Source organism: Garra rufa, chromosome 17 (assembly GCF_049309525.1).
Source record: "Garra rufa chromosome 17, GarRuf1.0, whole genome shotgun sequence".
Lineage (NCBI taxonomy): Eukaryota > Metazoa > Chordata > Actinopteri > Cypriniformes > Cyprinidae > Garra > Garra rufa.
Window position 1 is genome coordinate 24,730,247 of NC_133377.1, and position 26,212 is coordinate 24,756,458.

Here is a 26,212-nt window from a genome sequence, read left to right on the forward strand (position 1 = left end):
GACTTATTTGGTAAACTTATTTTATGGAACACCCCCCTGGCTGTCTGCCTATCTCTGTCTCCTTCCTCTTTTCTGAGTGAATCAGTGTACAGCGGCTCATTTAGATCTGTCAGTCTCGTAATGCTCTTCATTCCTTAGAGTTTGTGCTATTAGCATCTTACTGTTTCTATCAATAATTGATTGTGAAAAAAAGCCCCAGGAGTTGTATTTCAAACATCCTTATGGGCCTTATTAGGCAACAAGGTTCTTTTGTTGTGACTATTTGAATCATCTTGCTGTTGCTCCTAACCGTCACATTGCACCCAAGAACACAGCTGAACACTTTCATTCTCTCCTCGTAGAGGTAAATTGCTAAACTGACAAGTAAGTCAGCGGGTATGAGCGAGCGGTAACGCAGAGCCGTGTGAGCGAGTGGGCCAGATGTGTCCGGTTTGGCATCATCCCCAGCAGCAGCTGCTTGCACGGAGCCAATCGGACTCCAAGAGCTTCTCTGAGAACCGCGGGGTGAATCCAGCTTTTACTTTGCGGAGCTTCAGCTGGGAGCACCTGGAGCTGTCCGGGAGCCCCAGTTCTTGCGAAAGGCCCCCTTTTCCCAAAGAGTGTGAGTGCTCCCGAGAAATAGCAGGAAGTGGCTGTAATCTCTGCTTTTATCCACTCCATTTTGAGTGGGCATGCTGGGCTTTCCAAGCGGGGTCTGTGACAGCAGTGATTAAGAGCATCTGTGTGAATGAGCTGAATGCCAGCTTGGATTATGGGGTGCCATGGCGAGTTTCTCCATCTACCAAAGGCCAATATTCATCAGTATGTGTAGAACATATGTTTGTTTTTTATGTTTTTGGTCAGTCTTTGCTGTGATATATGTGTTTTTATTTTTCCTATTGTTTCCTGAGGTTTGGTAGTATAGACTAAAAAATAATAATTATAAAATAACTGTTTTACATGCTAAATTATTACTCATCCCAGTTTTGTATTGTATTTTGATCTGTTAGTTTGTGTGTGTTTGTTTGTGTTTCAGTTTTCTCCTAGTGTTCAGCTGTCTGGTGCTTTCTGTTTTCTCCACCATCCCAGACCATCATAAATTTGCCAACGAGGGGCTCTTCATCCTGGTAAGGGGTTAAAATGACACCAACTATACCTTAAAGCAGCGGTTCCCAATTCCAGTCCTCGCGACCCACCGCTCTGCACATTTTGTGTGTTTCACGCATCGCTTCCGACGTTTGTTCTATTCCAACGTTACTGCCCTTCGAAGTGGACATCACAGGATATTCCGCCATTATTCATTAGTTCGAAGCGAGCGTATGTGTTCCATTTGAAGGTCATTAAAGCGTGCGAGACGTAAATTTAAAATGCATTTATTTACAAATGCACTTATGTCACACTTCTCTAGTAAGTTTCATCTGTGTGTGAAGACGCTACATGCGGTGACGTAGCGCAAATATGTGAATGAATGTTTCGAAGTATAGTAAACAGATTTCCCCCGCTTAGGGAGCAGGGAGCAATGAACACTTTGCAGGGACCACGTCAATCGGATCGCAGTTCCTGCACGGACCTCACTTCTAATGAGCTGGTTATCTGAATCAGGTGTGTTAACTAAGAGAGACATGCAAAATGTGCAGAGCGGTGGGGCGCGAGGACTGGAATTGAGAACTGCTGCCTTAAAGGATTAGTTAACCTAAAAAAAAAAGTCATTAATTGCTCACCCTCAGAATACTTTGTGTGTCTATGCAGGGTCGGAAAGCTCACAGATTTTATCAAAATAATCTTCATTTGTGTTCCAAAGATTAACAAAGGTCTTAGGGGGTTGTGGGGGAGTAATAAATGATGAGTAATTGATGACAGAATTTTCATTTTTGGGTGAACTATCCCTTTAAACAGCCTAACAATAACAATCACTCTTGAGGAAAATTATATCAAAACAATGCTGATTTTGTTCATGACACCACAAGAACATGCACAGTCCCAAACATTTCGCTAGCAGCTTTCCTTAGTGGTGACATCAAAGGCATCAGACAGGAAAAAAGTTAAACCTGTTTCACGCTTTTAAAAATGTCTCAAAAACATTTGACCCTGGTAAAACATCTACTAATCAAATATTAGCAATTTATATGTTGATTTATTTTAAGGCACAGCTACTTTTGAATGGCCAGGCTTTTTTCGTACCTAGATGGTATAATTCTAGGTAGAGATGCACCGATTGACCGGCTAGAGATCGGAATCGGCCGGTTTTTCGCATGATCGGCCCTGATCGGTGACCGGACGGTCAATTTCTCCTCTTACCGATTCCTAGCCGATCCCTTTATTGCCAGTGGCGCATGCAATTACGTCACAGCTACGCGCGCGCACTCACAGTCGAGTGTAAACATGTCGTTGGTGTGAGTGAAGATGACACAAAGATCGCAGTTTGTAACAATTATAAGGCCAAAATACAACGTGAGGGAACAACCACAAACACCTTTCGTAACAACAAACCTAATAAGACACTTCCATCATCAGAACCATCACTCAGCTGAATATGCCCAGTTTGAAAAGAGGAAAGCGGCTAAAGCTAGCGCTCCGAGTCTAAACCAAACCTCGCCAAAGTGTCGAAGGTGGTAGATTGTGCCCCTCGCTCTGCGTATTTTGTTGTTTCTCGTAGTTAACACACCTGACTCAGATAACCCGCTCGTTAGAAGTAAGATCTGTGAATAAAATGTGTTCCGATTGACATGGTCCCTGCATAGTGTTCATTGCTCCCTACTCCCTGAGCAGGGGAAATCCGTTCACGTTTACTACACTTTCATTCATTCACATATTTTCGCTGCGCCACCGCATACAGCCTCTTCACACACTGAAATATTTCGAAGCGAGCATATATATATATATATATATATGTTCCATATGAAGGTCATTAAAGCGTGCGCGACGTGAAATTAAATTGTGTTTATTTACAGATGCAGTAAATTTCATCTGTGTGTGAAGACGCTGTATACGGTGATGTAGCGCAAATATGGGAATGAATGTTCCTTAGTGTAGTACCGCTGGATTAACTGATGACAAGGCAGAAATGCTTCTCTTTATCAAAAAACATTGGCCATTAATGCTCAAGTAATAGATTTAGTACTAGCATTGCTATTTCTACCTGTTTGAAGACACAGTGCACTTTTTGTTTTCAAAGTTATTGTTGTGAGACGATTCTGTAATTAATGTTTTAAAAAATCCATATAAAATTAATTGAAGAAAAGTAGATTTTTGTAAGTAAGCATGCTTTGTTACTTATATTTTATTTCTAATGTTTTCCAGGCTCAGAGCACTTTATTTTGTTAAAATTTTTATTATGAGAAGATGCTGTAATGTTTATTCATTTCTTTTATTATAAAATACCAAAAAGATTTTTGTTACTAGTATAACTATTACAGGAACTAATTTTTTACCTTTTTCGAAGGCACAAAGCACTTTATTTTGTTGTTAAAGTTATTTTGTTGTAAGAAGATCCTGTAATGTTTATTAATTTATTTTATTATAAAATAAATTTAATTAAAGAAAATATTTCTGTATATGCTTTCATTACAGTAAAAATCGGAATCGGCAAAAATCGGAATCGGCAGGTCACACTTACTAAAAAATCCGAATCGGAATCGGCCAAGAAAATTGCAATCGGTGCATCTCTAATTCTAGGGCTAGGTAAATATTGGGCTGAACACATGCCGGTTTATTTTGACCCAGCTGGTTGGGTTTAATGTTTTTACCCAACATTATGGGTTGTTTTATTTAAGTCTACTATTGTTTAAAAATTATTATATTGCTAAATTAAAATAGGCAGGAAATTAAAAATAACACACAGAATTACAACAGCAATAATGAAAAGGTAAACATTTATTAATAAGCAAGAACATCCATAGGCAAAAATATAAGACAAATTAGTTTATTCTGGTGAATACAGCATAATTTACAATATTACATACATTTAAACTTGTTTAACAAGCATTACAGAAATAAAAAACTGTCACATTTAAAAGAAGCATTTTAGTTTAAGTGTATTCAAATGTTCTCTCTAATCACTTTTCACCAAAATAGTGCTAATTCTCGTGTCAGTGTGTTGCTGAAATCTGAGCTAGTGATGGACTGCTGTTCGTCAGGGGAACTGCGAAGTTCAGACTGCTGATTCTTGTTTCACTCATAGCTGAAAGATGCCGTAACTGACTCCATAACCTGCCTGTAAACAAACATTACTGAGATTAAAAAACACATTTTAACATTAAATTAAATTATATTCAGTATTATATAGAATAGAAAAAGTTTGTTATGCAAGGCAAAAGGCATTTCCATCATGCGAAGCGACCACTGCTGGCACAGCTGACTGACATCTCGTCCTTGTATGTTAAATTTGTAAAATAATTTACAGCACAATAAATACTTTAAAAATAAAATAAAATGTATACAAACCTTTATTTCACTCAAAAAGTGCACCAAATCGGCAGAACCACTATCTCCTGTAGAAGACGCAAACAGCCCATCCTCTGTAAAATGACCCAACAGGCTGAACCCAGCATTTGGGTTTAAAAAAAATAACCCAGCTTTTTTTAGAGCACAGAAAAAATACCCAGCACCTGAGTAAAAAAAAATTAAAACAACCCAATATAATGACCATACAGGCTGAACCCTGCATTTGAATTATGTAAGGAATAATTGACGACGGGCCGTAGAATTCTTAGAAAATAATGCACACCCGAGGTGGTGATGCGGTCACGACGCGAAGCGAAAGTGTAAACCAATAAAATTGGTATTTGTACCATTTAACACATTTGACCATAATATATATTTTACTGAAGTGCACTGAAAGGTGCATAGTTCACCCAAAAATGAAATTTCTGTCTTTATTCACTCACCATTACGCCATTCCAAATTGTTCTCCTGTATTATCAATTTCTTTTTCTTTTTTTTCTTCTACTGAACACAAAAGAAGTTATTTAGAAGAATGTGGGTAACCAAATTGTTGACTGGAATGGCATCAGGGTGAATAAATGACAGAATTTTGATTTTTGGGTGAACTATTCCTTTAGCTATAAGTGTAACACAAATATTTTTAAAATAAATGGATCGATCACAAAAGTAGAAATTGTTTCTTGTTCTTAATTATTGATTGAATAAACCTCATCCTTCATCTCCAGACAGCTTTAAGCCTGACACAGCATACATTGTTTCACATCTATTGAATTGCATACAAATGAATCCACTGACTCACTCTTACCTGTAGAGCAAATGGTTTGACTTCCTTCCTGTGTTTTGTATCCAAAAATGTAGTTTAAAGAAAATTCAAAGTCGGCAGCCACAGACTATCTGATCTGTCTAAGTATCTTCACTAAACAGCATCCACGTCGTCTGCGCCGTCTCTAAATACATTCATAATAGCACATCATCTGAATAATTAATCGCACAGGGCTTTCTCTGTGGCCGTTAGTCTGTCCAATCGCAGTCAGTATATGTTTTTTGAGGTGTTTTAGGAGGTGTGTCTTTCAAAAAAAGGTGAATTTGGTCTTTTTTTCTGTTCGCCAGCAGTATGGATTAAATGTGCCGTGTATGCAAGCCTGTTTTGCTGTCTATTGTAATACAAAGAAGTTTATCTTATTAGTCCAGCCGGTATTGTTCTGAAATCCTTCGTAAGCATAAACATATGTAGTAGAAAGTAACTCCAAATTATTATTAATTCATTATAAAGCTTTTTCCTAAAGTATGTTCCGTGTGCCGTCCATCTTGAGGGATTGCGAACTTTATTTACTATGATAAACTATAATCAGTGTTCTGTATACGGCTTCATTATAACACATGAGGGGAGCGTTTGCTCAGTTTATAACTGCAAGGAAACACATTTTGAAAATTATTAGGCCTTATTTTCATTACCGTTTTAGCAGCATCTCAGGCCGGATTCATTTCTCATCTGATTGGCACACGGTAAGCATTCTTGTACTGTCTCATGTCTCCCTGTGGCTGCGTTAAGTGTGCATTTTGTTTTCCGCTGGGATCTTTGCTCTGGGAAATGGCAGTGTAAGCACACGGCAGGATTCAGGTGTTGTCGAGTATGCAAGAAGTAGCCGACTCCATCCAATAATCTTAGCTGCAATTCTATAATCACTCATTCAGTATGAAGTGCTTTCCCTCTCACACCGACTTTCTCTCCCAATTTTTTTCCATTTAATGGTCTAATTCAGGAAAGGGCTGTGTTGTCTATCATGCAGGTCCTGGTATTGACTGTACACTCAGTCTGTAATGTGTTTGTTCACATTGAGAGCGCGGGTGCCACTACAGGATCTGTAATCAATACACACATTTAGCGCAGGCCTCTGCGAATCCAAGCCGTCTGTGGCATCTTCAACAGGAAGAGAAGCAGTCATATGATTTAGCGTAAATGATAACTCATATTTTTTATGAATTAGAGGTATTTGATCAGTCTAGTACTTTAGTCTTTACTGCCAGGTTGCGTATTTTTATATTTATAGATTACTGGCAGAACATCTGTCATAAGTTTCAAGGTACTAGACAGGCATTATTAAGAGAACTGATTTTAACATGATTCCATGTTGTTTGACTTGCAGGAGTTTGTGATGATCGTGGTTTTTGGGCTGGAGTACTTTGTGAGGGTCTGGGCAGCCGGATGCTGCTGCCGGTACAGAGGATGGCAGGGTCGGCTACGGTTCGCCAGAAAGCCCTTCTGCGTCATAGGTAAGACTTAGAGTCTGAGATCAGAAGCACCATGTCTATTTAAAGTGATGGTGAACCAACAGTGTTTATATAAAGATCTATGGCAGAAAACACTATTCACATGTCTAAATTTAGTCAGTTCAGTCAATATTCTGTCATTCTGTCATTGTCTATACAAAGTTATCTTTATCAAGACATACATGACTTTTTTAATGGTCAAAGCTTATATATATATATATATATATATATATATATATATATATATATATATATATATATATATACTAATGTACACTTCTGTTAAATATGTTGAAAAAAGTCTCTTATATTCACCATTCAAAATACAGTAAAGCTATATTTACTTATATATTATGAATGACTTTTATTCCTGTGATGCAAAGCTGAATTTTCAACGGCCGTTATTCCAGTCTTCATTGTCACATGTTCCTTTAGAAATCATTCTAATATGCTGATCTGGTGCTCAATAAGCATTTCTTTTCGATGTTTACAAAAGCTGAGCTGCTTAATATTTTCGTGGAAACTGTAATACTTTGATATTTCAAAAAGAACATCATTTTTATAAAGCAGAAATCTTGATCACACTTTATTATAAGGTCCAATTCTCGCTATTAATAAACCATTAACTACAACACTTTCCTCAATAAACTGCTAATTTGCCGCTTATTAATAGTTATTTAGGTAGTTGTAAAAATGTAGGTATTGGGTAGAATTAGGGATGTAGAATATGGTCATGCACTATAGGTACTAATAAACAGCTAATATGCTACACTGTAAAAACAAAAGTAAAAAAAAAAAAAAACTGGCAGCCGTGGTTGCCAGAATTTTACTATTAAAAAATACAGTGGCAGCATTTAAAGTTTTACAGATTTAACTGATATAATGTTAATGTACCAGTCTATTGAAGTACTGAAATCTGTTTACTACTTTTGTAATATACTGATAACCACCAAAAGCAGGTGGTGATGAGAAAGTCACATAATGAACCAAAGCTCATCACAAGAAGCTTTTACACAAGCTGACAAAGAAAATACTAACGTATATAGAAGGTGCACAATGTCATTCACACAAACACTAAACACCATCATGGTAAGACACATGATACTAATAATGCAATGCACATTCATTTAACAACATTAGATGTAACATACAACCCTAATGAACGTAACTGCTCAGCAAAAACTAAAAAGAAACATTGTTATGTCAACAAAAACACATCAAATGTGAAATGTAACACAGGGAATTCTGGGAATGTCAATTTAAGTTTTTTCACTCTAAATGAAATGAAATGTCCATTACAGTTTTTCACTGTATATAGTAAGGGAACTTACTGTTAAAACATGATCATTTTTACATTTTTTTTTTTAAAAACATGATTCATTTTTTTAAAGTCTTTTGTTACTTTGTAAATGCGTTTACTATCACTTTTGATCAATTTAATGTGTCCTTGCTGAATAAAAGTAATAAATTCTTTAAGGCAGAAAATATTACTGACCCCAAACAGTAACTGTTTTGAACAGCAGTGTGTATAGATATCAATGTACAATAGGTTGAGAATTCAGCTCGTACAAACATAAATGACAACAATAGATGTCTTACAAAATATGGTGCCCCTTCAAAAATGAGTTTTGCTGTCATATATTAGTGAAATAATATGCATTTAAATACCTTTTAAATATATGCATTTAAATGTACAATTTTCTTTGTTTCTCTCCATCTGTTTTCCATCTTTGTCATCTGTTTTTCTCATTTTGTAGACTTCATTGTCTTTGTGGCATCGCTGGCGGTGATAGCAGCGGGCACACAGGGAAACATCTTCGCCACATCTGCTCTACGCAGCATGCGTTTTCTGCAGATCTTGCGCATGGTGCGCATGGACCGCCGAGGAGGAACCTGGAAGCTACTGGGCTCTGTGGTGTACGCTCACAGCAAGGTGACGGCACACCTGCTAATCCATCACAAGACGTTTGCTTCAATATTATGTCACTCAAACATTTGTTTAAAATTTATTAGTTCACTTCCGGAATAAAAACTTTCTGATCATTTAGTCCCATGTCATCCAAGATGTTCATGTCTTTCTTTCTTCAGTCGTAAGGAAATTAAGTTTTTGAGGAAAACATTCCAGGATTTTGAAGGTCCAAATTGCAGTTTCAGCACAGCTTCAAAGGGCTCTACATGATCCCAGAGGAATAAGGGTCTTATCTAGCAAAACGATCTGTCATCTTTTGAATAAAATTACAAATGTATATACTTCTTAACCACAAATGCTCTTCTTGCACTAGCACTGTGATATGCATGCATGTCTAAATGCATTGCGTAATCATGTTAGAAAGGTCATGCAAGGTTAGTTCTTCATCTGTGTACTCTGATTCAAAAAGGTAGGGTAGGACGAAAAAATCTTTCTCCTCCAACTTCAAAATCATCCAACGTGTTTTACTTTTACTTGTAAAAGGGAATTTGACTTTTGTGGACGCTGACTTACTTCTGCCTACTTTACTTGTGAGTTTCCCAACATGACTATTTAATACATAAAGTCCAGCTAGTGCAAGCTGAACATTTGTGGTCAAAAAGTATATACATTTTTATTTTTGGTTCTTGACCAATGACTTCAATTTGGAGCTTCAACTCATTGAACCCCATTGAAATTCGCCATTTAGAGAAAAACCCTGGAATGCTTTCCTCAGAAACCTTAATTTCTTTTCAGCTAAATAAAGAAAGACATGCACATCTTCCACGACATGGGGGTCAGTAAATTATCAGGAAATGTTTATTCTGAAAGTGAACAAAAACAAAGTGTTATAAGATTGTCTGAAAAAAAAAAAAAACTTTCCTTTCTGTTTCAGGAGCTGATCACAGCCTGGTACATTGGCTTCCTGGTACTGATCTTTGCCTCGTTCTTGGTCTATTTGGCTGAGAAGGAGGATAACCAAGAGTTTTCCACTTATGCTGACTCCCTCTGGTGGGGAACAGTAAGTACTGTCCTCGACTCAACTGATGACCCGTGTCGCTGCTGTCAGACTTGTTCTTTCAGTCAGTTCCCTAGCTCAGAATAGCTTTGTGGGAATTGATGTTGCAGCTATTTTGTTTGATTTCTACTGGGATTATAATTCTGCCTCTAATAGACTGATTGCTGAATAATATCCTGAATCTGCTGAGTTAGAAACGATTTTTAAAAGCATCACGCCTACGTGCACACAGTGGGGCCTCAAGTCAGGGGTATTATAGTTTTTCACTTTCTATTTATTTTAGATTCATATTTTAATTTACGTATGTTTCATAAATGTATATTGCATGTTATTTTAGTGTTTTCCATTGTTTCAGGTTTAGTTCAAATGTTTGCATTGTAATGTCTAAGTTATTACTATCTGGTAGCATTTTACTGTTCAATGCAAGGAGGTTGTAAAGTTTTTATAATACATTTTTAGTTTATTTATTTAAAATTTTTAGTTTAGTCATTTTTAGTTTTTTTTAGTTTTTTTAGTTTTCATTTTAGTTTTTCAATACTGTAACCCCTTTTTTACAGCAAATGACCAATTTAATCATTTTTTTAGAAAGATTTTGTTAATTGTGTTGTTGCTGATAATTTTCCTGACCTTGCCATGCATTTCACTGATCAAACTGGTTAACCATAAATGTGTTTTATGATTTAAAAATGTTGAAATTAGGTGGAAAAAGCATCTTGTTATTTATACCTCCACTGTTTTTACCCAGATTACCCTCACTACGATCGGCTACGGTGACAAGACGCCACGCACCTGGCAAGGTCGGCTTTTAGCGGCTTGTTTTGCCCTGCTGGGAGTGTCCTTCTTTGCCCTGCCAGCTGTAAGTACTGCCGTCGATTTTAAGATCAGTGACATTTCTTTTCCCACCGATCCCAAACCATCTAATAGTCCTCTGTCCTTTCTGTAAGGGCATCCTGGGTTCAGGTTTTGCTCTGAAAGTGCAGGAGCAGCACCGGCAGAAACATTTTGAGAAGAGAAGGACTCCCGCTGCCAACCTCATTCAGGTAAACTGCTCAGTCAGCAGCACACCTGCCGCAAATACGATCATGATTTCTATTTCCACGTCCAAATACGTGTATGTTGTGTGCGTGTTGTGTACATGTACATCCGTGTGTGTCATCTTGTGCTGTGCTGTATCGTGTTGTCTCCCCAGGCTGCATGGCGTCTCTACTCTACAGATGCTCAGCACTCATATCTCACAGCCACCTGGTATTTCTATGACAGTATGCTGCCGTCCTTCAGGTAAGTATGACCTGTCACGGAGCCATCCGCGGAGATGCTTATCTGTGGCGTGCAAGTTGAACTGGCCTTGTGTGTAACTGATATGACTGACAGGTGGCTTTGCCGTTTTGAGGTCATGATTTCAAAATGAAGGGGTTCAAAATATCCCAAATAGCATTAGACTGATTTATAATCGAGTTTCTGAGAAAACAATATTTTATTCAGGATAAACACTCAGTCAATGAATCCCCCTGCGCACACACACACACACACACACACACACACACACACACACACACACACACACACACACACACACACACACACACACACAATGTTACTATGAAATCCCTTTCACTTTAATTAAAAGTGGTACTTTGACCCAGAAATCATGATTTAATTGATAGTTTTACAGTTCCTTTTATCATTTTATTCATCTGCAACATTCATTTTTGCATGTACTGAAAGCAAAGATTATGAGTTTTCATGAGTTACGTGAGATTTAATTTTGGTCCCAGTTAATGTGGGATGAAAAATGTGGAGAAATAGAAATTGTAGCCAGTTTTTTATACTTTCTTTTAAAACAAGTCTTGTTATGTTAGGCAAAAAATTATATTTGTTTAATGATTTCTTCACTACCAGTCAAAAGTTTTTGAACAGTAAGATTTTTAATGTTTTTTTGAAGATTACCAAAATACAGCAAATGCTATTTGAATATATTTTAAATTTAAATTTATTTCTGTAATCAAAGCTTCAGTGTCACATCATCCTTCAGAAATCATTCTAATATGCTGATTTGCTGTTCAAGAAACATTTTATTATCAATATTTAAAACAGTTAAGTCAATTTTTTTCAGAATTATTTGATGAAAAGAAAGATCAAAAGATTAGCATTTATCTGAAAAGAAGTTTTGTAACATTATACACTACAGCATTCAAAAGCTTTAAGTCAGTGTTTTTTTTTTCCTTGGGTAAGAAAAGGATGCTTTAAATTGATCAAAAGTGATGTTAAAGGCATTTATAATTTTGCGAAAGATTTCTATTTCAGATAAATGCTGTTCTTCTGAACTTTCTATTGATCAAAGAAGCGTGAAAAGATTCTGCTCAACTGTTTTCAACGTGATAATTTTTTGAGCAGTAAATCAGCATATTAGAATGATTTCTGAAGGATCATGTGACTGGAGTAATGATGCTAAAATTCAACTTTGAAATCAGGAATAAATTACATTTGAAAATATATTCAAATAGAAAGCAGTTATTTTAAATAGTAAAAATATTTTAAAAGATGTCAGTTTTACAGTTTTTGCTGTTTTTAATGCAGGCTTGGTGAGCAGAAGAGACCTTAAAAAACATTAAAAATATTACTGGTAGTGTACATATTCATACAAATAAGACAAATTAAACAAAAATAAGTAATTTTACAGTGCATAAAGATCCTAATTAATATATTTTTGAAATTGACAAACAAATATGGTTCATATTTCTATTTCTCCCTTAATAATATTTATCCCACATGCATTCTTGTTGGATGAATTCATCTTACTAATTATCATTCATTTAAAATGACAGGGATGTTTGTATTTCTGTTTAACATTTCTTAAATGTAAAACCTTGCTATTGTAACTGGATTGTCCCTGTCGTTTTAAAATGTTTTGATGGTTAATTTGCCATTTTGTGTTTAGTTTTGAGTTTATTTGGCATCTTTTTCTTTTCTTTTTTTGTTTTGTTTTCTTTATCATGTTTTATTATTTATATTTTTTGCTTGTGGGTCAGAGAACTGACATTACTGTTCAGTCACCTCCAACGGCAGCGTAGCACCAAGAAGGTTCTTCACAACTCCTACCACACCCTGCTGTCGGGGCTCCGGCCGTATAGCTCCCCCTACCTGTCCGGGGACAGGTACGACACTGTCCAGTTTAACTATTTTCCTAGAGGACACTAACTCTTCCCTGCTATTTACATTTACATGCTACAATACTATATAGTGTCAGATCTCAGGTCATTACTTAAAACATTCGTCAATATATAAGTTGTTCACAGGAAGTTCAACACCTGACACTCCAATAAGCTGCAGTTAATGCAGCTACAGTAGTTGTACTTGTTTGTGTTTTCTGTATGCCTTTCTGTGTTTGCTCGTCTTGTTTTTTGTGCTGATACTAATACACATCTATACTGGGACATTGAAAGATTTATCAGATATGTGATGAAGTTGTACTCTTTGATTTGGGTAAAAAGTTGCTTTTTAGTAGTTATATAATCAAAAATCTCCAGAATTGATCACATATCTGATGCTGGTCTTTGATACAATGGCCTTTGTGTGTGTATGTGTGTGTGTGCGCGTGTATGTGTGTTAATGCATACACACATTCGTGTGTGAGCATTATCTCTTTACCCTTTGACCTTTCAGTGTGTCTTACAACCCATCTTCATACCCCTTCGTTCAACTTCTCCATTCTCCTCCTCTCCTCTTCATCTCTCTGCCATCACTTCATCCATTCACGTTTTCAGGAGGACAGACGTTCCATGCAGGTTTGTGGTAGGCTTTTGAGACGACTGTATTTCGCCCAATGGGAAGTGTCGTTGGCCGTGCTGTGTTTACAGTTTGAGGTGCTTTTTGTTTAGAGCGACCATGATAAAAATTAACTGGGCCTCAGATGCAACGATGGTCCGGCTGCATTCAGATGCACTGAAATCTAATCGAATAACCTCACATGCCAGTACCTGCATGCAACCCCATCCCTGCCTGCCTCACTTTAGACTCTCTCACTCTACTTTTCCGAAATTACCTATCACCCCTATAAGTTGCACATGTTGTAGTCCTTTCAACTAATCCTGGGGGGGGGGGGGCAGTTTTTCATTTCAGTGCAAAAAAAAAAATGTAAAAAAAAATGCAGAGATGTGCTGAAAGGCTGCAAGTGCTGATCCTAAATCCTGAATGTGTGTGTGAGCTCACCTACCCTTTCTCAAGAAACACTTATTTCTCCACTTATTACTAAGTTACACTTTGTTTTAAAGTGCACGTTATTGCCTAAAAGTAATAGAGAGCTTGATGATGCTCCAAACCTGTATTATTTGCGTTCATCTGTGGAACACAGAGATATTAAGCAATATTTACAATAAGGGTCAGTGGGAACTGTCAAGAAAACAAAGTGATGTGGTTCGTACAAGTTGTGTGCTATATTCCAAGTTTTCTAAAGCTGTACAATATATTTTAGTAGGACTAAAATGTAAGTCAGGGATAGTTCACCCAAAAATGAAAATTCTGTCATTAATTGCTCACCCTCATGTTGTTACAAACCCGTAAGACCTTCCTTCATTTTCAGACACAAATTAAGATATTTTTGATGAAATCCGAGAGCTTTTTGACCCTGCGTAGACAGCAACACAACTGACAAGTTCAAGGCCAAGAAAGGTAGTAAGGACATTGTTAAAACAGTTCATGTGACATCAGTGGTTCAACCATAATTTTATGAAGCTATGAAAATACTTTTTGTGCAAAAAGAAAAGAAAAATAATTTTATTCAACAATTTCTTGTGCACCACATGCATGTGTCATGTACTTGCGTGATTGCGCGACGAAGACTGACACAGAAGAAAAGAAATTATTGATTATTATCAATATTTACAACAGTTTAGTAATTTTTTTCAGAAGTCTTTGAGTAGAAAGATCCAAATATCAGCATTTATCTGAAATAAAAAACTTTTTAACATTACACACTTTACCATTCAAAAGCTTGGAATCAGTATCATTTTTTGGGAAAGAATAGAAATTAATACTTTTATTTAGCAAGGATGCTTTAAAGAAAACGTTGAATAAAGTCATTATTTTTGTTTTCTTTGCACACAAAACATTTTCATGTAGCTTCATAAAAATCCTTACTAACTTTCTGGGCCTTAAATGTGTCAGTTGCATTGCTGTCTATGCAGGATCAGAAAGCTCTCGAATTTCATCCAAAAATGTCTTAATTTGTGTTCTGAAGATGAACGAAGGTCTTACGGGTTTGAAACGATATGAGGGTGAGTAATTAATGACAGAATTTTCATTTTTGGCTCAACTAAACCTTTAAGAAGGTAAGTTAAATTTGGATCCATTCCTCACACAAAGCATTTACACATTTATGCTATTTTATAAAGATGTGTTTTGTCATTTTTAGAGCTTGACTGCCTCAGTCCACATTGACTTTCATTGGATGGGGAAAAAAAGCAGCCAGGACATTTTTCAAAACATTGTCTTTTGTGTTCCACAGAAGAAAGAAAGTCTAGATAGTTTTGAAATTATAAGGAATGAATTTGCATTTTTGGATGAACTATACATTTAAATTTGACAATCTGAATTTAAATTATGTTAAGATACACTAACAAAGAAAGATGAATCTATATCTGCTTACAAGGAAAACATCTACTTGGGTTGTATTACACACTTGCATATGCATATGAAATTTCAATGTTTGCCCGCAATGTCTTGCAAATGCACACTAAAAACAAGTGTAACACGTGTGTCCTGGCACAGCCGACTAACCCTCACGACCCCTCACGAATCCCTCCCTCTGCCTTGTGTGTCTCTTCAGTCAGCTCATTTCTAAAAAGAGGGGTTTCTTCCGGATTCATACTGGCAGTAAGCAGAGGTATCCATGTGTGATGTGCCTGTGCACACTGGGCACGATCCGTCCCACCCCGATGCCTGAAACTCTCTGAGACGATGCCTGAAACTCTCTGAGACTTACTGACCCAGTGCAGCTCGACCCATTCAGGGAGATTCGTAGATTCATAGTCATCATGACTGGATTATATATTCCTCGTAAACGGTGAAATACTAAGGCTGCACTAGCTCAATAATCTCAGTAATCTGCCCTTTAATCTGTGAGAGGCTGACCAGAGAACAGAGTACTGTATATCTCTGCTCAATGCACACAGATGAGGCCTGCATGTGCTCACAGGGCAAAGATAACCCATGCGGTCGGATGTAACTAAAAACCTGAATAACTGTTCTTCATGGTTTATTTCGATATGCATGTCACTTTGATTTAACTGTTTTGTTAAGAGGCTAAATCATTAATGGCATGTTGTGGCATTTGGATGCAGGAATATCAAGAATTCTTAAATCAGCTGTTATACATTTTGTAGGAGAGGTATGCATGTACGAGTCATGCTTAGACTGAGATCTTTGTTTTAATGTGTTTAAGCATGTGTTTGAATGCGAAAAGTAATCTGGTGTAGATTTATGGGTTGATAAATTGTGCTCTTGACAAAGGAAGTGCAGTGTGCATGAGGTTTGTGACCTCTATGTACATGAGATTTAAACACTTTTTCAATTTAAGGCTTTTCACACTTGAAATAGTTAACCCTGAGTCATTCTAAACCCTGATTCACGTTTCACACTGCTCATAATTTACCCAAGGTTAACAATTAGTACTGTGTATTTTATTTGTAAGATGAGGTTTCACACTGTACATTCCTAAACTCTGGGTTAACGTTCTTATTTGCGTATTTTCGGTGTCAGTGTCATTGATTGGACAAACACATCACGTGACTTTTTTACAAACAGTCAAACCAAAAAATTTTTTACTAGTCAGTGCAAGACACTAAAGTTCATTTATGTAAGTGAGGATGACAAAATAAAGTAAACTGTGACTTCTTATACTCAAAAATTCTTAATACAGTGGACTATCAGTAAAATTGATAAAAATTGGGTCCAAAAATTATTCAGACACTTTAACTTGACCATGTTTTTCTTAAGTGTTTTTTCTTTAATTGCTAATGCAACCTAATTACTTACCTTTTTATCAAATTTATCTGACATTATCAAGATGAATTACTTCTGACACAGTTTAACTCTGAGTTCTTGTCATATTTTATTACCATTTTCTAAACAATAGCGAATAAACTACTGATAAATGCACTGATAACTTGAGAAATGTTAAAGGTGTCAAAATAAATTTCGGTTTGACTGTAAAGTTTTTTTCTAAATGCACCTTTAAAACTATAAAGCTAAGAATATTCACAAAAAATGACTTCTGCGTTGTAAAATAAGGTGGATACAATGCGCCATGTTTTTGCGACTATCCAAAGCACAGGAACATGAGGCATGGGACTGGTTGTCGGTTGCATCTAGTCATAACAGTTTAACACTGAATTGTGTCACATTGTGCACGTTTGACATAGGTAAAAGCAATGCTGACACTGCTTCTAAATTTTAAGTGTGAAACATTAAAAACGCATTTAGAATGACAATAAGCGGGGGTTAAGCACCATGCGAAAAGCTTAAATGATGACTAGGACTGTAGAAGATCTTACTTTCTGGCATGTTTTCATCAACCATTTCGAAATGTCATTATTTTTTTAATAAAATTATGGGTTTAGTTTGATTAAGCAAAACATTTCAGCTAAAAATACCCACTTCTGCATGCTTGTGCTTGATTCCATGGATTCAAAGAGTGCTCTTGCATTTCTACTGTTGCTTCTTTTGATGGCATGCTACAGGTTAATACACCATCATCCCCAATCAACTCAAGACATTAAATTAATATCTCAATATCTGCTATGCTTTCTTAACTATTTAAATAATAATGCAAATGACTTTACTTACAGCACTATAAACATTTTCAACAATTCTAGAAGTTAAATCAGTGGAGGAAGTCTAGACCCTTTTAATTGAAAGTGATGCACTGCAAAAATCATTCATTTTGTCTTGAAAATATGTGTGAAACAAAAAACTATTTGTAAATGGATAGGAAAAAGGCATTGGGATTTTAAAAAAGACATAGTATGTTTGTTTGTTTGTTTTTACTAAAAGACAATAATACTGATTAAGTAGATTGTTTTGCAGTGTTTTCCTGTTAGCACAAGCTGTCAAAATTTAAATGGAACATCGGATGCCCATTTTCCACAAGTTGGACCCTTTAGGTTCTTCATAAAATTTCTGTAACATACTTTGGTTAAAATTCCCCATCTCTTTAAATGATAATGAGCTACTGCTCACTCCGCCCCTCTCTTTCATCAGGCATGTCCATATATGGCATGGAGGTGGTCTTATTCACAATAGCTACCTATCTATATAAAAACCGGCTGCAAATTGAAACAGCTTGCTGGATTACCGTTTCAGACTTAGACAGCCCTTAACCAGCTGGTGCGTTTTCTGCTTTTCTGAGCTAGCAGACACGTCAGCAATCTAACTAAATGCAAAAAAAAAAAAAAAACTAAAAGAGTGAAAATCTCATCCGATGTCCACTTGTTATGATATTATCTAAAATGTAGATTTGATAATGCAACAGTGTAATATAGAATTGAGATATGTACTGTTTCTGTTTAAATGTGGGAAAAAAAATCTTTTAATAAAAATGTAAGTGGAAAATAATGTAGATTTGAACCATGAAATTATGTGACACTTACACAGGGCAACATATGTCTTTGATTAATCATTTTCCTTCTATGTGGTGTCAGCGTTACCATGTAAATTAAACTAATCATCTGTTGATAGATCAGTGTCTGTTTCCTAACCCTTTTGTCTGTTTGTCTTTGTTTAAATGTATTCTTACATAAGCAAGCATAGTTTCTGAAAAAGTGTTTTACATTATGGAACATGTAGGAAAAATATTTATCAATGTCCTTGTTTGCATTCAAAATTGGTTAATTCCTCTAATTTTTTTGCCAGTGGGAAGATGGGCTTCCGCGATCGCATTAGGATGAACAATTCACGCTCCTCTCAGGCTATCCGGAGCAAGGCTTCTCCTTTGCCCCCAGGTAATGTGCGGTGCTCCCCCAGCACAGAGAACGTTCCTGAAGCCACCAGCCCCGGCAAGGTCCAGAAAAGCTGGAGCTTCAACGATCGGACTCGATTCCGTACCTCTCTTCGGCTAAAACCACGACCTGCTGCAGATGGTAGCTATCTCTGTCCACGTTTTCCTTTGTACAGATACATGTTCACATACAGAAACTACCATTCAAAACTTCAAGGTTGGGAAGATTTTTCTCTTATGCTCTCTTTTCTCTTTTCTCTTATGCTCTTCAAGACTGCATTCATTTGATAAAAACACAGTAAAAACTGTATTATTGTGACATATTATTGCAATTTACAACAACTGTTTTCAGTTGTATTATATTTGAAAATGTAATTTATTCTTTTAATGGGAAAGCTGAATTTTTAGCAGCCATTACCCAGTCTACAGTGTCACATGATCCTATTTAGTTGATGCTTACAAAAAACGTTTCTTAAAGGGATAGATCACCCAAAAATGAAAATTCTGTCATTAATTACTCACCCATAAGACTTTTGTTCATCTTCACAACACAAATTAAAATATTTTTGATGAAATCTGAGAGCTTTCTGACTTTGCTTAGACAGCAACTGTACTATTATGTTCAATTCTTCGACGCAAATTCACGTTGTGTTGCTGTATATGCAGAAAAGCTCTTAAAATTCATTATACATATTGTAATTTGTGTTCTGAAGATGAACAAAGGTCTTACAGTTTTGGAAAAACATGAGGATGAGTAATTAATGACAGAATTTTCATTTTGGGGTAAACTATCCCTTTAAATATTATCAACGTTTAAAAAACAAATGTTCAGAGAACACAATTTATTTGTCATATAATGTTTAATTAATTTAATGAGCCCTTGCTAAATAGAAGTATAAACTTGTTTTAAAAAAATCTTCCTGACCCCAAACTTTTGAACGGTGGTTTGTGCTTTGCTCTTCTCATTTTGGGCTGATCTCTTATAGTGGAGGGAGTCGGAGAAGAGCACACAGAAGACAAATCTTACTGTGATGTTGCCATGGAGGATGTGATACCAGCAGTGAAGACCCTAATTCGAGCTGTTAGGTGAGTCAGGGGTTGAAATCCCCACTACAGAGCTCCACAGAGTCCTATAGTTCATTTAACGACCGAGTATTCTCAGATAATGTCACCATGCGTGCCGTTCAGTTTGAATGAGTGGTTGGTCTTTTGCAAAAGGGACCTCAGTATAGAATCTGCTCCGTCAGCCGTGACCTTTTCACGGTGCAATTACATCAGTTGGCCATTATGGAGACAAAGCGGGGTTAGACTCATAGAGGGCATGGCAACCTTCGGTTGTGGCTCCTACTTCTTGCTTAAACAAGCAGAAAGTAATACAAGATGTTCTAAAAATATTGTCAAGTTCTTACTGAGAAGCCAGTGGCCTCTCTCTGATTGGTCAGTGCGGCACAACCTTCTAGTTTAGGAAGTACAGGATGTGCATGTGTGATTGTTGTTCACATGGATGAATTAAAAGAAAACAGCTAAAAAAAAAAACGGATTTGATTTTTTTTTAGGAGTATTGAAATATTATATTTACTTTAATTTTTCTGTTAAATTCTGTCAGCATTAAAAGGAAAAGTTCAAGTCATCTTTTCACCCACCTTGTGTTGTTTATGCAAGTGGTATGACTTCTTGAGTGAAAAAAAACACAACACAAATAGTCCCTCCTGTAAAACATCTTTTTTACCTTGTCAAAAGCAAATCTGTTCACAAAAATCTGTTTTGGTGCATGCCTCTTTAAATGACAATGAGCTACTCTGCCCTCCAAAGGCAAAGTGCAGTAACTACGCCAACACTGAAACTGAGAAAAATGCCTTTAAAGTTTTTACGCCAGCTAGTCAAACATGTTGACACTCTTGTTTCTCTGAAACACTCTCGTTTCTCTGGGACAAAATTGAACCAGGAGACTTTGCCACAAGACAAAACAGTTGTCACAAAGTCCATTTTAAGCCTTAACTCAATTTTGACCAAATGCGTAGTTACTGCGCTTTGCCTCCTCTCTTTTTTTTTTTTGTATATTTGGTGCACGTTACCATTAAAAACAAAACTAATCCTGTCAGCCATTTTGATTTATGTTGAAAACCTACTTTTTTGAACTCATCCTAGACAGTATGTCCAATTTTGGGTGCTGACAAAAAGTTATGGATTCATACAGTGCCGCAACAAATGTGAGGCATAATGCCAAAATGACTCTGTATGCAGGCTGTATCTCTGCAAAGTTTTGACATATTGACAAATTTTAGTTGTGCAGTTATCACCTCACACTGACCACACCACATCAATTTTGTAACAGCAAAACCTACTGGTTGACAGTGATAAAAAAAAAAATTTGCATTTTCATAACGATATGGCAATGTGTTCATAAAAAATAGCATTACGAGTTTAAAAAGTATTTTTTTAACTATTTAAAATAGCAAAAAACTAAACCTTACAAATTTTTAATTTTGGAGTTCATCCGAATTTTCCTTCTGTACCTTATGGCTCAAAAGTTATTAGAGTGGAACTTTAAACAAGTGGTGGCGCTAGAGAGTCTGAGTTAGAGACTCCAGACTTGCTATGCTTAATGTTGAGACTGTCCACCATCAGTGTGCCAAGTTTCACAACCGCAAACAGTTCTATGGGGTGCCATAGACTCAAGAGTGGAAAAAACGAAAGAAGAAGAAGAAGAACGCCAACGGATTCTGTGCTTGGCCCCTAATAATTTCTCATTTTAAATAGGTTTTGTGTATAATTTGTTCTACAGATTCTTTTAGCTCAAATGTAAGTCATTTAGGATAAAAGCATCTTCCAAATTCATAAATGTAAATGTCAAAACTAAATGTGAAAAAATGTCATTACACATCATTAGCATCACAAATATAGTCACATATAATGCCAAAATGCAGTTGAAGATTGATTCAGGCCATGATCAGATCTTTATAACAGGACATGTGATAAATGTTTTGACAAAAAAGGAACAGTTTAAAGAATTTCAAGGAATCAAACAGTGCAACCTGGTCTCATGACAATGTACTTGTGGACATTTTGCGAAACGCAAAATTCATACCAAAAAGTACATATCACTGCAGTTTGCAACAGAAATGTCCACTGAGTGGTGCTAAAAAGTTTTCCCCTCGGAACAGATGAACGTACATATGGTACATTTTATGTGACGTTGGTTTTGTACGTGTCATTGCAGTTCTGACTTGAAATGTCCATTGAATGGTGCTACAACTCTAATGCTCCGTGATGTTTTAAAATAACGTACCATATGCACTATACCTGTATACAAAACCCGATAGTATAAACAAAGGCGAATGTGATGTAAAAACGCAATTATGCCGCTTTAGCTTGTTTTTCGATCTCTCATCATTCATCATGAGTCATGTTTTTCACAAGATTTGTACCCAAGGATTCCACATCCTAAGTCCAACTCCGTGCCAGCAAGCTTGTTAGGTCCGCAAAGCGAAACATATAGAAGTGTAATCATAACTGTGTACGAAAACAAATAAGTGCTGGCTGTTTTACCGCCTCTAGTGTACATTTCTTTTGGAAACTGCAGTGATATGTACTTATTGCTAAATATCATATTTGCACCTTGCACATACTGCACCTGTGAATGTCGCACTTTCTGAGAACAATCGTATCTTCCAGCCTTTCATCCTGACCAGTATACCGTGGGTGATTAGGTCACATTGCCCAAACACATTCTCAAAGCAGAACTCCAGGTGTGTACATACTCACAGGTGCATCATTTCCTGTTATCTGGGCGAGAAGATTCTGTGTTTTACATAAGAGCCCTCAATAAGATTGATGTCCTTAAGGATCAGGCAAATTTTAGCTTCACCACAATGCTGAGGTTTCACTTTTGCGGAAGGCCCACAGTTTATCAGTGTTCGGCTGCACAAATGTGTACAGCGTACTATTCAGTCTAAGGACGGAAGAATATGGAGCGCTCTAAAACCAGATTTCCCTCAAATAAACCTTGAATTACTTTCTGTACAGTTTATAATGTAGTATTTTATGTCCCTGGTGTAGCAGAGAACCAGGGGAAAGCTTTGGCAGTACTGCAATGAATTAGGTCTGCTTAATGACTAAAATATTTTCTATTCATGGAATATTTCATTTAAAGTTCCTGTATGTTATTTTGCATTTATCCCTACCTCTGATAAATTATGAAGGCTGATATTTGTTCATGCAGCTATTCTTAGAGATTCCATCTCAAATGCTTCTGTGGACTGGGGTATTCTAAAGCTGCCCATATAATGATACACCCATACAGTGCATTGCCATCGAGTGAGCGAGTCAGCATTTTAAGGAAACCCTTGGAGGATGGAAATAAATGGGATTTCTTTTTTCCTTTCCCTCTCTCCTTCTCTTTTTCCTTACCCTCTCTTTTATCCACACCTGAGACCCGCCCTGGCAAAATATGCAGCTACCTGCAAAATTAAAAGACGGAAAAAAAATACATATACAGACAGCAAAAAGCCTAAACTCTAGAGTCATCAAGAAACTTGTTTGTTCTGTGGGGGAGGTTGATGGGTGCTGTAGGCCAGCTGTGGACTTCTTCTGAGATCCGACTGAAACTGCACCATCACCCGGGCAGAGATGCACAGCTCAACATTTGCTGTTGCACACGCAAGCTGTTCCTGCAAAACAATGGCTCTTTAAAAAAAAAAAAGTCCTCCTCAGTATGTTGAATTTACCAGCACTGGAAGACTTTTGTCCAAGCTCGGTTTCCCCCCCTGCTGGTTGCTAATAAATCTAGAGAGTGAGGAAGGACAGTTCTCCTGCTTGTGTTCTCTCCATAACTGAAGCTTATCCCACTGACACTGACGGTCAAGAGCATCTCTGCTCATGCTTAGGTGCATACAGTGATGTCTAGTACATTTTCAGCTGCTTGTGCCTCAGAGATTTGCTGATATATTTTGTACTATTTAAAATAACTGTTTTCTGTTTAAATATATTTTAAAATGTAATTATTATTCCTGTGATTTCAAAGCTGAATTTCATTACTCCACTCACATGATCCTTCAGAAATGATTCTAATATTCTGATTTGCTGCTCAAGAAACATTTTTTATTATTATTATCAATATTTAAAACCGTTGAGTACGTTTTTTTCAGGATTCTTTTCAGCATTTATCGGAAATAAAAAGCTTTTTTAATATTATACACTATACCATTCAAAAGCTTGGAGTCGGAGGGGGAATTATAGAAATGAATACTTTTATTTAGCAAGGATGCAAAAGCGATCATATGCGATGATGAAGACACAACATAATGATAATAAAGAATGTTTTCTGAGCAGCAAATCAGAATATTAGAATGATTTCTTAATGATCGTGTAACTGGAGTAATGGTGCTAAAAATTCAGCTTTGAAATCACAGGAATAAATTACATTTATAAATATATTCAAACAGAAAACAGTTATTTTAAATAGTAAAAATATTACAAAATGTTACTGTTTTTGCTGTACTTTGGATCAAATAAATGCAGACTTTGTGAGCAATAGAGACTTTTTTTAAAAAACATTTAAAATCTTACTGTCTAAAAACTTTTGACTAGTAGTGTATATGAAATGATATTTTGGAAATATTTGGAATGTGTGTAGGATTGCTCATTTGTTTTCCAGTTATTTCTTGTAAATAAGCATTTTAGGATTTATACACACACACACACACACACACACACACACACACACACATGTTGGGTTTACATGTTTTATGGGGACATTCCATAGGCATAATGGTTTTTATACTGTACAAACCGTACTTTCTATTGCCCTACACCTACCCTACACCTAAACCTAGCCCTCACAGGAGATTGTGCACACTTTTACTTCATCAAAAAAACTCATTGTGCATGATTTATAAGCCTGTTTCCTCATGGGGACCTGAGAAATGTCCCCACAAGGTCAAAATCTACTGGTATTCCTATCCTTGTGGGGACATTTGGTCCCCACAACGTGATGAATACCAGGTACACACACACACACACACACACACACACACACACACACACACACACACACACACATGTTGGGTTTACATGTTTTATGGGGACATTCCATAGGCATAATGGTTTTTATACTGTACAAACCGTATTTTCTATCGCCCTACACCTACCCTACACCTAAACCTAGCCCTCACAGGAGATTGTGCACACTTTTACTTCCTCAAAAAAACTCATTGTGCATGATTCATAAGCCTGTTTCCTCATGGGGACCTGAGAAATGTCCCCACAAGGTCAAAATCTACTGGTATTACTATCCTTGTGGGGACATTTGGTCCCCACAACGTGATGAATACCAGGTACACACATACACACACACACACACACACTAGTCAACATTTGAAGTGGATCAAAAAAATTAAATTAAATTTGTCCAAGACAAGAACAGGTATTGTTTTGGTTTTAGGACAACTTTTGTTAAAGAAAGGTTTTAAACCACTTCAAATGTTGACTACTGTATGTGTATGTATGTGTGTGTGTGTGTGTGTGTGTATATATATATATATATATAGATATAGATATACACACACACAAAACACGTATAAAAATTAATTAATCAAAGTTTTAGACAAAACAGTAAACAAAATTAGCTTACATTTATTTGTTAAAAAAACATAATTTGAATAAAATTAAAAATAATAAATAATTGCACAATTGTGTAGTTTTTCTTCATTTTCTAAATAATTCTTCTACAGAGTGCACACAATAAGGCATTTTTTCAATTTTTTTTTTTAGATTAAAATATTTATTTTATACTTCAAAAACTACACTATAATGACGTGGGAGAAATTCCCATTTTTCCCTCCGGTTCCTAGGAGGTTACATTACACAATACACACGCACATGCTTTCCCTCTGTGTAAAGAGGGTGTCATCGTCAAAGTAATTACCATCCGTGAGGTGGGGGATGTATTCTCTCTCTCTCTCTGCGCTGACTGTTTATGAGTCACGCATGTAATTGATAAGGCCTCTTTCTGTAATTAATCTTGTTACACTTATTAATCTTGTGACTCGTTTCACAGCTGTTTGCTTTTGTTTGCAGTATTTCTGTTTTATCTTTCTCTGTAATGCCATGGAGGCTTCTACGTCATTCTGCCTACATTCTGGCTCATCATAATGTGCTTTTGTTTTCTCCTGTGAATGCAGAATTCTGAAATTCCTGGTGGCCAAGAGGAAGTTTAAAGAGACCCTGCGGCCATATGATGTGAAAGATGTGATTGAGCAGTATTCAGCAGGACACCTCGATATGCTGGGCAGAATCAAAAGCCTGCAGACCAGGTTGGATAAATCAAAATAAAATACAGACAAGCCATCATTCCTACAATTAGATTTTACTCCTAACACAAAAGCATTTCCAATTGAATTATTTTATTAACAGGGTGGATCAGATCATAGGCCGTGGTCCCATTCCATCAGATAAAAAAGTGAGGCCTGAAAAAGGGGAGAAAACTCCTCCTGAACTGGAACAGATGGATGAATTAAGCATGATGGGACGTGTGGTCAAAGTGGAGAAGCAGGCAAGTTAT

The 26,212-nt window shown here is 36.5% G+C and overlaps 1 protein-coding gene across 1 annotated transcript in view; it reads left to right on the top strand.

Annotated features, from left to right (window-relative positions):
• LOC141289955 (potassium voltage-gated channel subfamily KQT member 4) overlaps positions 1-26,212 on the top strand; it is a 75,485-nt gene that overhangs the window by 41,463 nt on the left and 7,810 nt on the right. Inside the window, exons 2-15 of the mRNA XM_073822149.1 lie at positions 1,016-1,106; positions 6,570-6,696; positions 8,451-8,626; positions 9,537-9,662; positions 10,405-10,515; positions 10,604-10,699; positions 10,849-10,937; positions 12,689-12,814; positions 13,424-13,444; positions 15,484-15,540; positions 18,567-18,793; positions 19,638-19,737; positions 25,833-25,964; positions 26,065-26,203. Coding sequence (XP_073678250.1) covers positions 1,016-1,106; positions 6,570-6,696; positions 8,451-8,626; positions 9,537-9,662; positions 10,405-10,515; positions 10,604-10,699; positions 10,849-10,937; positions 12,689-12,814; positions 13,424-13,444; positions 15,484-15,540; positions 18,567-18,793; positions 19,638-19,737; positions 25,833-25,964; positions 26,065-26,203 — 1,618 coding nt within the window. The remainder of the gene's footprint in view (positions 1-1,015; positions 1,107-6,569; positions 6,697-8,450; positions 8,627-9,536; positions 9,663-10,404; positions 10,516-10,603; positions 10,700-10,848; positions 10,938-12,688; positions 12,815-13,423; positions 13,445-15,483; positions 15,541-18,566; positions 18,794-19,637; positions 19,738-25,832; positions 25,965-26,064; positions 26,204-26,212) is intronic.